Source organism: Taurulus bubalis, assembly GCF_910589615.1.
Source record: "Taurulus bubalis genome assembly, chromosome: 14".
Taxonomy (NCBI): domain Eukaryota; kingdom Metazoa; phylum Chordata; class Actinopteri; order Perciformes; family Cottidae; genus Taurulus; species Taurulus bubalis.
Genome location: NC_136602.1, coordinates 12,069,583 through 12,082,745, shown reverse-complemented (window position 1 = coordinate 12,082,745; position 13,163 = coordinate 12,069,583). Strand labels below are relative to the sequence as shown.

General features: G+C 42.2%; 1 protein-coding gene across 1 annotated transcript; it reads right to left on the bottom strand.

Annotated features, from left to right (window-relative positions):
• Positions 1-1,577: 1,577 nt before the first annotated feature.
• On the bottom strand, positions 1,578-8,931 carry scdb (stearoyl-CoA desaturase b). The gene is made up of 6 exons (XM_079229438.1): positions 8,855-8,931; positions 7,531-7,808; positions 6,593-6,723; positions 5,742-5,947; positions 4,643-4,875; positions 1,578-3,314 (listed from the first exon to the last, which is right to left on the bottom strand). The coding sequence occupies exons 2-6, from the start codon at positions 7,760-7,762 to the stop codon at positions 3,115-3,117; spliced, it is 1,002 nt and encodes a 333-aa protein (XP_079085564.1). The 5' UTR covers positions 7,763-7,808; positions 8,855-8,931; the 3' UTR covers positions 1,578-3,114.
• Between the last annotated feature and the right edge of the window lie 4,232 nt (positions 8,932-13,163).

The window sequence follows — 13,163 nt, the reverse complement described above, 5'->3', positions numbered from 1 at the left end:
GCTTAGTGTGAAAATAGCGTCCCTTCTATCTTTTTTACACCTTTGGTCGCTCACTGAATGTGCGCCTAAATTGCCACCGATGGGATTAAAACATGTCGGCCTATTTCAGTTAGACTATCTAAAATTATTTCAAGTCTGAGACATCAGAAAGGCTGCTAGCAGCAGCAACATTACATCAGTCAACAAGTCCTCAATGTTGCACAAGTCTGCAAGAATTGAAATTGCATGAGTGTCCACAGTGATGAGTCTGAGCTCTGACTGGCAACGTGATCGACACCGAGGTGTTGCATGCCATGAAGAGGATGGCCTGACAGTCAGCAGCCAATGGACAAAGGGCTGATGTCACTGTTGGGGCATCACAGATCATCAGTGGTGGGACCACTTACAGAACATTTGGACAGGACTCAGACTGGAGGCTGCACTCTGGAGCAGACTGCAGCATTTTGTGCCAAAAACCACCAACTGCAACAAGCAAATCGCATTTACTGCTTTTGAACAGAGAAAATGTGTTAGCCCTTTTTTTGCTTTTTCTCATAAAGTTATTCACCAGCAGAGGGAGCCAGTTCACCGATCCTTCAAATGGTTGAAAGATGTGTTGATAACATACACTAAATCTAGTGGATTGAAGACAAAAGGGAGAAAATAATCTTTTTGCTCACAAACTGCTGATCAAATCAGGCTGTTTCAAGTTTTAAGCCGGCAGGAGTGGACACAAAGCTGCAGCAGCATTACGCAGTGTCTTCCTCCAGGAAACCTTAAGGAATGTTCAAACTATCTGCAGCAATTTTAAATATGTACGTTGGGGTTACAAGTACGACAGCGTTAGGTGTGGGTGAGATAAGCGGGCTAAACATGACGAGCAGAGGTAGATCCCCATCAGAATAGGCATGTAGACAGGAGACAAGGCTGTCTATTAACAAGCGCAGCATGTCCAAAAACAGAAGCGGAAAGATGAAGATTAAAAACGTTGAAGAGATGTTTAACTCCTGTTGAGCCTCCCAATTGAATGAGTGTAGAAAAGCATGTTGTGGAGACATAATTATCTGCAAAGATCCCAAATATTCCAACCATGTCTAATACATCAGTATACTTCACTATGGGAATGTGTTTAAAATAATACCTAATGAAAACACATTTTCACATGACTCAAGACATAAGCTCATGCTTTTGGGACATTTGACATTACATATTGTATGTCACAGTGCGTAGTTCGTCAACATTTTTTATTTCTTTAACGCTTTGCTGCAAGAAGTGCATATTTGCTGCTCTCACCCCATTTTAGCATCATTTTGTCCCAATTTGTTTTTTTATTGCTTATTGCTCATGAGTTATACCCCAAATGTTTTCTACTAAAATATGACTATTTTCCATAGTCATTCAACTAAGCACCACATTTCTATTATTTTTGATAGCGAGTTACGTTTTTTGTCACACAGCAAAGCACGTTGTTGCTTTTAAATACTTCCTTCTAGTATAGTTAATTATCAGTAGTGGTTATTTTTTTGTAGTATCCACGAGTCACTGATAAGGAATGTAAGAGAAATGGTATGATCATATTTTTATTCAGTATAGGAATAAGGAATATTACAGAATTTCAACAAAAACAGCAAAACATATTTTGTCACAAGTAGAAAATTTGGTTTATTTACGGTACATACGTTGGGCAAAAATATTCTTTGAAAAAAAGTGCCATTTTTAAAAGGCATTCAAACGTCAAGAAGTTAACACTGTAAAAAAAAGTGTTGCTCTGTAAAAGCGGAATTGTGGCAAATATCACAACATCATCAATGATATAACAAGTTTGGATCTTATTTTAGAGCAAAATATTTGTTTGGTTACACAAATGTTAAATCACAGTAATCCTTTTATAATTTGTTGAATGGTCCGGTCTCTCTTTTATTATAAATAAGGGATTTTAATTTTTGAAGTGTTCCTTAAAAACAGACAGACACAAAACAACTGTGGTTCAATTTAAGCCCCAATTTATTTCCATAACTTGCACTTTTAATTTTCCTCATCAGGTGTGCAACCCACATAAGGCAATCGGTCAAGAGTCCTGACACGTTTCAATAATATATGTCACACAGCACAAAAGGTAAATCTTTCATTAGCCTTGTCTGAGGGAGAGCTTATCTCTGTATTTCAAATGAATACAAAATAAATGCGCGCATATATATATATATATATATATATATATATATATATATATATATATATATATCTTTCTTTCCAGGTTAAGAGTGAGAAGTCTGGTTCTATGTTTCAGTCCGAGTCGGCTTCACTACTCAACCAGAGGCATACAATGCGTTACACCAGAAAGTTTTATGCTCATTAAAAAAAAACCCTCGTACAGTTGAAGACAGTGGGTTTGAAAATATCCCAAAGTATAGCACATCTGTACTGTATTCACCTAGGGTTACTCTGGTATGATAAATAAGGGCAGTTCAATTGAGTGTGGACCGTCTTTGTGTTGGCCTTGAACACAGCAGCTTATGATTTAGTAAGACTAATATCTTACCAAAACATAAAGAAAACCGTAGCTTATAATAGATAGACAAAAATAAAGATGGAACTTCACTCCTTGTGGAATGAGACAGAGCAGTACACAGACGTTAGAGCGAAAAGCCCTCAGTATCGCCTGTAGAGAAACATCATTGTTAAGAGTTTCAATAAAGCTTTCCAAGTGCCAAAAACTATTCATAAATAGCACATTAACAAATAAGATATACAGTCAATTATTCTGTAATCACTGCTTTTACACACTACTCACACAGACTTATTCTGGTTGTCCTACTGCTGCCAAAAGAGACTTTTAATCCCAGTTAGCTAATTTCATTCTCTTTGTGCCAGTTTTATATATTATGGTGAAAAGCTGTGCTTGCACATGGAGCCAGGTCACTGGCTGTGACTAATAGTTGGTGAGGACACTTCAAAACTTAAGAGACCCACACATTTATGGAAAGTCTACAATTCTCAAAAGCCAATATTAGTCTCAGGAGGTTTATCTTTTATTCAGAAGCATGGGAATCACCCCTAACCACCACTGAAATGCTGCTACGTTCCGTCTTGGTTCGACACATAGGTATCAGTTTCAGAGCTTGCGTCTAGTCTGACTCAGCCACTTTTGCAGTTGCCTTCACCCGTCCGCTGCCTGCGTGCAGTGATAACTTCCTTCGACACCCTCTTGGCGTCCTTGGCCAAACCCAGGAAGCACATGGTGTCTATGAAGGCGGTGGTGAGATTCAGCTTGATGCCAAACTCACTTGTGGCGTAGTCAAACGGGAATGTGTGGTGGTAGTTGTGGAAGCCTTCCCCTAGAAACCAAAATGAAAGACTTAAGTGTTTTGCTAAATGTCAACAAGTTCAATTGCATGAATGAGGATATGCATGCAATATGTGGTAAATTCTCACTTATTTAAACATCACATGATGAGCACAAGAGTGAATTAGGGACCTTTTTGGGGAAATTTAAAATCTTAAAACTGACATGTGATTTACAAGCGAACAAAAACCAAGCTATCAGATTTTTCTAAATTAGTCTTTGCCATCGTGGCAATTAAAGTTTGTTGTTATGGTTAACTGCGCGGGTGTGTCCACAGCCTTAGGAGATACGACACCTAGGAATCCCATGGGGCATTTCAGTAGAAAAACCTCCAAATCAAGGAGCTTAAAATGATGACACCCACATGGATAATACTGCAGGTACAGTTACAAGGTGAACGTGTGGATATCATGGAATAATGGATACATGTGTCATCCAAAGCTCTTGGGCCTGGTAGTAAACAATCTAGGAGACAACTTTTGTGTGGATGAACGTTGAGGTAATCAACAGAAACCTTCGAAAGAGGAAAACGCTTCCAGGGCAAGCGGGAACAGTCTCTACTACTCCATTTAATACGATTGAGTTTACTAAAGCTGCTCTGGGTGCGTAGGAAAAGGAGTCAGGTGGGAAAACTACTTAAATAGCACAATAGGTGTGCCTTTATATACAAAAATAAATTTAAAAAAGTGAAACTGGACTTTGGAACAATTGTTTCCAATGTCATTATTTTCTCCATTTGCTTTCATAGTTTAAAATGTAGTTTCATGCAATACAAACAACAACAAAAAGCAACAAAGATAAAATGGGGCGGACGATGATACATCTGGAAAGACAATTGAAAGCAAAGAAAAATCTGCCTGAATTGTGCAATCACTCGTTAGCTTGTGAATTTGATGCCGTTTTGCAGATAACAATGCTCTTCGCTGTTTGCAGCAGCATCACACACCCCCATGGTGTCAGCCACCACAAATACAGTCTTGACTGGTGGAAAACAATGATACTGAAATAACCCAGTGTTCAAATCAAAAACATCTGAATACACAGCTCAAAAGCAAAAGAACGCCTCTGAAGTTCAAGGCTTCAACTGGCACAGGGACAAAATAAACATCGACCCCTGGATTATCGAACAGCCCCACTTCAGATGCCTGAGCCCACACTGGTTGACGTGACAAGACAAGCTTTCAACAAGAGATGTGAAGCGCATTCAAATATCCCCCAGGCGAATAAAGTGTTCATAAAGTTTAAATACTTGTGTAGTCACAATACAGTGACGAGTTACTGCCGGACAAATGATACATAATGAACAGGACGTTTCCTTACCGATGGCACTGAGAGCAACCAGTCTGTTTTCCCTCGGGTTGATGGTCTTGTCATAAGGCCTGTTGCCCCAGATGTGTGCAGCGCTGTTGACCAGCCAGGTGGCGTTGAGCATCACAGCGTATCTTAGCATTCCAGGGACGAAGTATCCCACAGACAAGGACTCACCCCAGAAGTACCAGGGCACAAGCATGGGCACGCCGAAGCAGAGGATCACCACGGAGAGCTTGTAGTGCCTAAAATAAATTTTAAAAAAAAAAGTCACACAGATCCCTTCTCACTCAATCACATAGACTTATAATAATGTAAATTTCCTTTTTTTTTAAGTAACTGACATTTAATCTTGTTTAATTTACACAATTTGATTGTTAAAAACATACAAATCTGTACCCATGCCAGGGTAAAGGGTCCCATAAAAAGGACACAAATGTAATCCCACATTGTTATCAGGGAAATTATAAACCTGTCAAACTAATGAACCCCCTTGTTTGAGAGCAGAAGTGAAAATCTGGGACCGTGTCCAGAAAAGTAGATAAATTGACAGTCGACACGAAAGGACCGAGCTGTGATTTGATCTCTGGTCCAGAATGCATCCATTATCAGTAGATCATAGATATCAAGTGTGATCATGGCCAATATAACCCAGACTACAACTTCCTGTACAGCTTGGGCCGACAGGAAAAAAATTTAATAACAAGAAGCTTTTAGAGGCATCCATTCTGCATTAGCGATATAGTCAGTGCCATTGCAGGACGTAGTGAGACATTCATAAATCATACTTTGGGGAGCAACGGTGTGAAGGCTCAGGTGATGGATAGTGGCTGGCCAACAGTCAGTTCTTCCCCATTTCTTACTATTGAATCTTATATGATATTTTCTCTCTGACTCATTTTGCAGACGAGTTCAAGAACGTCCGTCATCATTTCATTTCCCCCAAAAATGTATTTCGCAAGTGAAAAATATTTGGACAGAAAATACATTTTGATAACATGAGGACTTTCACTTTAGTTTGTTAAGCCTGCATCTTTAAGCTCCCCTCAGAGAGACCCGCTTGACAAGAAGAGCAGCAGTAAAATGACAACTCTGGGTAATGTTTGCTCACCGTCTCTGAAACATAACCACTTTATCTGCCTTCAGGTCTGACAGCTCCAGTTTTCTGCCCTTTTCAATGACGTCGGGATGTTTGCGAACCATGAGCCAACCGACGTGGGCGAAGAAGAACCCCCGCGTGGCATTGTGGGGGTCTGCGTCCGTCTCGGAGTACTTGTGGTGGACACGGTGGTCCCTCGCCCACTCATACACGTCATTCTGTTCCCAAAGAGACACAGATCAAGACACATAGATATGCGTGGAACTTTCAGATAATCCGATTAAAGGTCAGCGATAACGGTGGCAACGAAACCATAAATGCAGAGCACTCAGATTGCACAATTTTACTGAAATCTTCATACCATTGCTACTTTATTTTTGCTGATGTGATGAATATTAACCATTAAAGTAGCTTTTAGATCTCCTTCAGGCATGTTTTATGATTTGTATATAAATGCTCTGCTTTCAATAATACTTAATGTCAATGTTTTTTTCTCTATTTGCCTGATTGAAAAGTGTCAACATCACACTTTTTGTTGCATATTGGATAGATAATGTGTTGTTGTGACGTCACACAATCCTGTTTGTACATCTATGTGTGAAACACAAGGAATCTGTGCCCTTCAGCAGATAAATATGAAACAAGTATCAAACTCATGCACACATCGTTCTGCACAGTGAAGCTCAAACAGTCAAGGGACAACAGCCAAAACAATTATTTTTTTTAGTTAAGGGAGAGTTAAAGATGAAGCAGCAGCTGCCAAGGAATGCACATGCAAATAATGTGCTGCTACAACAGCCAAATCGCCCCCTTTGGGGAAATCAATAAAGGCGTATCTTGCATTACATTTGGTCCTGTTTTACCTGAAAGGCCATAGAGTTGGCGAGAGCGAGGAAGACTCGCAGAGGAAAAGAGGCCTTGTAGGATCTGTGGCTCCATAATCTGTGTGCACCAGCAGTCACACCGAGAGCACTGATGACGTAGCACACTGCAGCTGGAAGAAAGAGAGGTGGAAAGGACAGATATCTTAGGGGAAACTGTCACCACTACACTGAGATTAATTTTACACCCGTGAGAGCAGAGTCACTAGGACACCATGTTCTTTCCATTACACCCTGGCCTCTTTGTTCAGAGAGAAGTCATCTATGTGGGGAGATGGGGACAGTGGGGGCACGCAGGTCTGCCCTCAGTTTTGTTGTTCTAAAACTGCTGAATGTGTTTCTATGTGAAGCCCAGACAAGACTACCCAGGATTTGAGACCCGGGGGCTTCTGACTGCCAAAGAGCATTCTGTTGTGGTGCCACACAGCTCACAATGGGATGTCTATGGGAATGGTGATTGTGCTTTGTCTTCCCCGGTGAAATAATATGCAGCTCAGCATTGCAAAGATAGGGGGAAATTATGCAGTGCCAGAGTGGAAACAAAGTTAAGACTGTTCAGGAATTCAAGTCATGCCTCAATAGTACATATACAGGGGGCAGACATTGTAATTATTCAGCTTAAGGTTTGTCTTTCATCAGGGAAATTCAAATACTTCTAATTTGGGACATGCTAAACAACTTTACAATAAGCCACAGGTTTGAGTGCTACGTGAAGGTTTAACATGCATTTTGAGTTGTAAAATGAAAATTACAAGGCCAGAGTGACTCATTGTCCATTACTCCCATAGGCATTGACCCCCTCGGCCAGCATGCATTGTAGTTAGCAATGATAACACAACATCAGCACATTCTGTTCTCCGACTGTGGCCAACAGGGTGGGAAAAAAAAACAAAATGTTGCCTGCTACAGTAAATACTCACTCCATGCAAGAGTTGAAACCGAGGCAGAAGGAAGGAGAACCAGTCCATACAGAGCGGACAAATGAAGGAGGGACATCAGAATGATATTTCTCCACACCAGTATCTGCGGCGGTTTAGGACCCGCTTGTTCTTTATAGGTGTCGTCAAAAACATCCTCCACCATCGAGGTTTCTGCCATGGCACCTCGGATCTGTTGCGTGCCATCGTGAAGAAGAGTCCTGGTTTCCGTCATTCTCTTCTCCCCCCCTTGCTCTCTGAATGGAGTTTCTGAAATGTTACTGCGCAGCAGGAAGAAGAAAAATAAGAGATGTTGCTCAGTTAAATGCGCACGGCGGGATGCAAAAAGCAGAGGAGGTACGGCGGCTGGCTGCGTACACGCAGCAGTGTGCGGTTCAGTCTCCAGCAGCGCCGAGGGGTCGCGCAGAGGCTGGGAGCGTGGCACCGTGAGTGCAGGGCACAGTCCGGATGGGTTTGGTGCGTCGTTGCCGCTCTTACTGGTTCATAGTTCTTTCCAAACGGAATAATGCAAGATAGCGGATGTCGCGCTATCACACGTCATACCACTTCCCACCGCTATATAACGTTACCGTTGTGCCATGCACGTGATATGAAAGTCCGACACGAATATAAAAGACGCCGCCGATGCTGTGCGGGCGACCGAAACGGCTGATGTTTCACTATTCACACCGTGACCCACGTATCACCGGTTGCGTGCCCCCATTTTATTGTCAGTGCCGTGCGCCGATTCTCGGTGATTTTTTGATTGACTTAAAACTGCGAGCATAGAAAAACAGGGTGCCACTCCTCTTTCACTGCCCGGCGGTCGGTGGCGACGTCTTCACATGAAAAGCGGCAACGTTGTGTCGCCGTTGCTAAACCGGAAGGTGGACCCTTTATCGCCCTTAATTCACCTGTGGGTGCCCCCGTGCCGTGGGGGATGCCACAGGTGAAAGCCTCGACACTTCGCTTCCGGCGGGACGGTAAACGTGTCTGGTCGCTCAGCTAGCAGGCTAGCTGAACGGTGGGCGTGCTGGACAAAGTTTGGCCATTAAAGACACCTTTTTCATTTATTTATTTTTAAAGTTAAATGAACATTCCTACACGAAACCCGTCCCGCTGCGGTGATGTGACGAGGAGATGCAAGTTAGGGCAGAATGTCGTAAATTATCTCGAGTGGAAATCTGCTGGTCCCAAAAAAAAAAAAAAAACAGCTGCGACACCATTATTCAAATGCCGCTGACAGTTTGCATGCGACACTCGGCGCCTCTTCAGTAGTTCACGTTTGTTTTCCCTTACAATGGCTGCTTCGGTCGGGTCTACTCACCGTGTGTTGTGCTCTCCAGCCGCGTCTCGGTGTAGAGGAAGGCTGCCGAGCTGCAGGGGAGGTGGAGGTGGAAGAAGTAAAAGGCGAGTGACTGGAGCGGTGATCCCCGGTGACTGAAGTCCTCCCTGCGATGCTGAGGTCGTTTTAAAGCAACTGGTCGACGAGGAAATTGATGCCACATGCTCTGAATGCCCTATTGGCTGTTTGCTTACGTTACCCACCCTCCGTTTTTTTGTTTTTTTTAAACCATCAGAATGTCTTAAATATGTTTTTGCCTTTTCAAATCAACCTCTTGATCTATATGGCTTTGTAATCTGATGACACAGTGCGATGTGTTGTACCCGGGTCAACTCGTCTACCACCATTATGTCATACAGCAATGCCACTATCAAGACATTTTTGCATTAATATGACTGCGCCCTGTATAGTCTCCATTGCACTGCACAGAGTGACATGCCAAAGGCAAATTAGTTTGTCAAGCTTCAGTTAACAATTTCAAAGTATAGTCTTGTGAACTCTGGTCAAATATATATCCCAACTTTTGGGAGATACATACAGTTTTCCTGTAGACTACATTGAAAAGTTTTCCTTCAGATGTTGATATAAGCTCCAAAAGTAGAACATCTTATTTAAAATTATAACAGTATTTGTGAAACTTTGCAGCAAAGATTGTGATTATATGCATCAGACCTTTTTACTTTTCTCAAGCATGCACTTTTGGTGAATACACCAGACATTTGTAGTGAACAAAAAGAACATAAGCAGACATTAGTAAAATATTAGAATAGTGAGCAAATATATAACCCTAACCCCTGCAAGGGTGGTACATAAGGGACTTTCACAAACATTGTCATTATCTTCCCATTACTTAACTCAAGAGATAACAGAACTCCCTATCTAAAAGGCAAGGCTGCCTTGTTGCAATGTATGACATCAAGCACATAAACCGTGGTAACCCTTCGGGAAAATTTTGTTCGCTCATACTGTACTCATGATGTTATTGACCTTTAGTGAACTAGAATGAATGGGATGTTTCCTAAAAAGATGGCTCCGAAGAAGTTGTAATGGCACCATCTGCTGCACAAATACAGCTACTACAAGGCAGATGAAGAGAAGTACTACATCCTACGACAGGAGGTGCACACAATAATATGGCCATCTAACACAATATAATGAAATCCAATGTGATAGACCAGCGGCCAATGTTATCTTTGTAAAGATTATAATGTATACCCACTGTGTAATAGATGACTCAACTATAATGTCACCTTTCACCTAGTGTAGTAAAGCACAATCTGTCAGATTGTATTAAATCAAGTCCCCAAACTTCATGAACTAACCAGATTAATAAAGGTGTAAATTGTCTCCATGAACAGTACAATCTGCACATGCTCACGCAGTAGTGCAGATTAGTTGATCTGAAGAAGAAAAAAATGGTAGCAACATTATTTGGCACTGAAAAGTGATCCGTTTCATTCTGAAAAGTCAACTTTTTCAAAACCAACATGGCTCAGTTCAAAATTCTGTTTCAAAACAAAACTCCTCATCTCTTCTCTGATTTTGACATCAGTGAACTCATTCTATATATATATATATATATATATATATATATATATATATATATATATATATATAAATAATGTGAGTTTAGGATTTTGGGTATCAGTGAAGCTACAGCTAATGCCAGGTTTGACGCTCAATAAAGCGGTAGAGCTAGTGAGGCAGTCTGAGCAAGTAAAAGAGCATATTAGCCAGCAGGGAGCTAATGCTAACTGTTCTCAACTGAGTGAAGTAGCTTACAAGCAGCGTGCGCAATATAATGAAAAACAGAGTAACGGAAACTGGCAAAGGGACCAGAGTGAAACAATGTGTTAACAATAAGGGACACAAATGTTCTAGATGTGGCAGAGTGCGTCTCTCAAGAAGACAAATGTGCCGCACGTGATGCAGAATGCAACAAGTGTAAGAAGCTAGGACGTTTTGTAGTGGTACGCAGCTCACGCGTGATCAACAAGGTCACTGCACCCTACAAGGGAGGAGACGGAAGACACGTCAATTCCTGACGTGTCTTCGACTCAAACAAGGCATGGACGGTAAAACTGCCAGTGCAAGATATTCAAATCGAATTTAAAATCGACACAGGGGCAGATTGAAGTGTCATTTGAAAAAAGACTTTTAACCTGCTGAGAAATAAGCCATGACTGAAAACTGTTGTAATCAAATTAGGCAGCCCAGGAGGTAGAGTGAACTGCAAGGGTTACTTCACAGCTACCACAGAGTGGAAAAAGCAAACGTTTAGGTTTAACGTAAATGTGATCAAGGGGTGACATGGCAGCAACTTGCTAAGCCTTAATGTAGCTATCACTGTGGGTTTAGTCCAGCGAATTGAAGATATTCAATTCGCTGGACTAAAACCACAGAGCATTTGAGTTATGTCAGCCCAGCAGACTGAAGATAAAGCCCATCAAAATCAGACTGCTGGAGGACGCTTTACCCTACAGTGTGACTACGGCAAGGCGTGTGTCAGTGCCTATGCTCTCTAAAGTAAAAAAAGAACTCCAGTGGTAGCCAGTGGTGTAATAGAGCCAAACAAGGAGCCCACGGATTGGTGTGCTCCGATGGTTGCTGTACTCAAAAGAACAAAGAGCAGCCAAGGATTTGCGTTGATCTAAAACGCCTGAATAAAGCAGTGAAGTTTATTCTGCGCACAATGGATGACATCCTACCTATACTGGCAGCAGTGGCGGTTCCACATGTAATTACGCCCCGGGCGAAACCCCCCTCCGAGGGCCCCCGTAGCCTCAAACGTAACCTCTTGACACATGTCAAGAGGTTCCATACGTTACCCCAAAAGTGACATTTAAAAGTCCGTTACAACTCTGTGTTCTGGATTAAAATCAAGGCAGAGTTACTGAGTTCGCCAAAAAAGCTCTGAAACCCTGCCTCCATTCCAACATCCTGTCTTTGTGAAGCAGGTTTTAATGAAGTGACAGATTGCATATAAAGGTGTATGGTACGGAGTAGAGTCAGTAGACTGGACATAGACAACAGACGTCGGGGTCTTTTTCTCCCGTCACCCCGAGACGGACCGGCTCGTAGCAGAGAAACAAGCTCAGGGCTCCACTAATGCAGCGTCATGGTGAGTTGTATGTTGTCGGTGGCTGAAAAAAGGTTTGGTACCACTGCATTAGAGTACGGCTCCATAGCCCACAGTGGATCCCCACGCGCTGCGCGAGCCGCCCCGGCACCCCCCCTTCCCCTTTCTCCCCCCCCCCCCCCCCACCCGACCGGCAGGCGCAAAAGCGCTCCCTCCCCTAGACACAGCAAGTGGCTTCTTGGATTCAGACTCAGAAGAAGTCCATGAAGTGAGACTCCAAAAGACTCTGGACACAGTGGCGAAGGCTGGTTTGAAGCTCAACCACGAAAAAATGGCTCCTGCGTCAGCGACAACTCAAATACCTTGGACCAAGCTGGACATGGTCCAACTGCAGACCTTACAGGATGCAGAACTGCGTGATGTCGGGATGGCCCAAGTATGCCGTTTGGTGCCCGATAAGGTAAAAGACTACTACACTTCCAGACATCAACTCACAGTTTCAGAAGGACTGGTGTTGTATAATGATGGAATAATAGTGCCACGAATGATGAGGTCTGAGATATTACAGCGCATACATGATGGACATCAAGGCATAGTGAAGTGCCGGGAGCGGGCTAGGTGTAGTGTGTGGTGGCCTGGAGTAAGCAAGCACAGCCAGGTTGCTGTCAGCACATGTAAGGACTGTCAGGAGTCCAAGCCGACCCAGAAGAAAGAACACAGTTACCAGATTAATAAAGGTGTAAATTGTCTCCATAAAATTGTCTCCATGAACAGTACAACATTTTTTGGCTCCAACTTCTCAAATGTGTGAACTCATTCTATATCAATGTAAAAGTATATATATACACAGGACTGTCTCAGAAAATTAGAATATTGTGATAAAGTTCTTTATTTTCTGTAATGCAATTAAAAAAACAAAAATGTCATGCATTCTGGATTCATTACAAAACTGAAATATTGCAAGCCTTTTATTGTTTTAATATTGCTGATTATGGCTTACAGCTTAAGAAAACTCAAAAATCCTATCTAAAAAAATTAGAATATCATGAAAAAGTATACTAGTAGGGTATTCAACTAATCACTTGAATCGTCTAATTAAGTCGAAACACCTGCAAGGGTTTCCTGAGCCTTGAAAAACACTCAGCTTGGTTCAGTAAACTAAATCACAAGTATGGGGAAGACTGCTGATCTGACTTCTGTCCAGAGGACCAT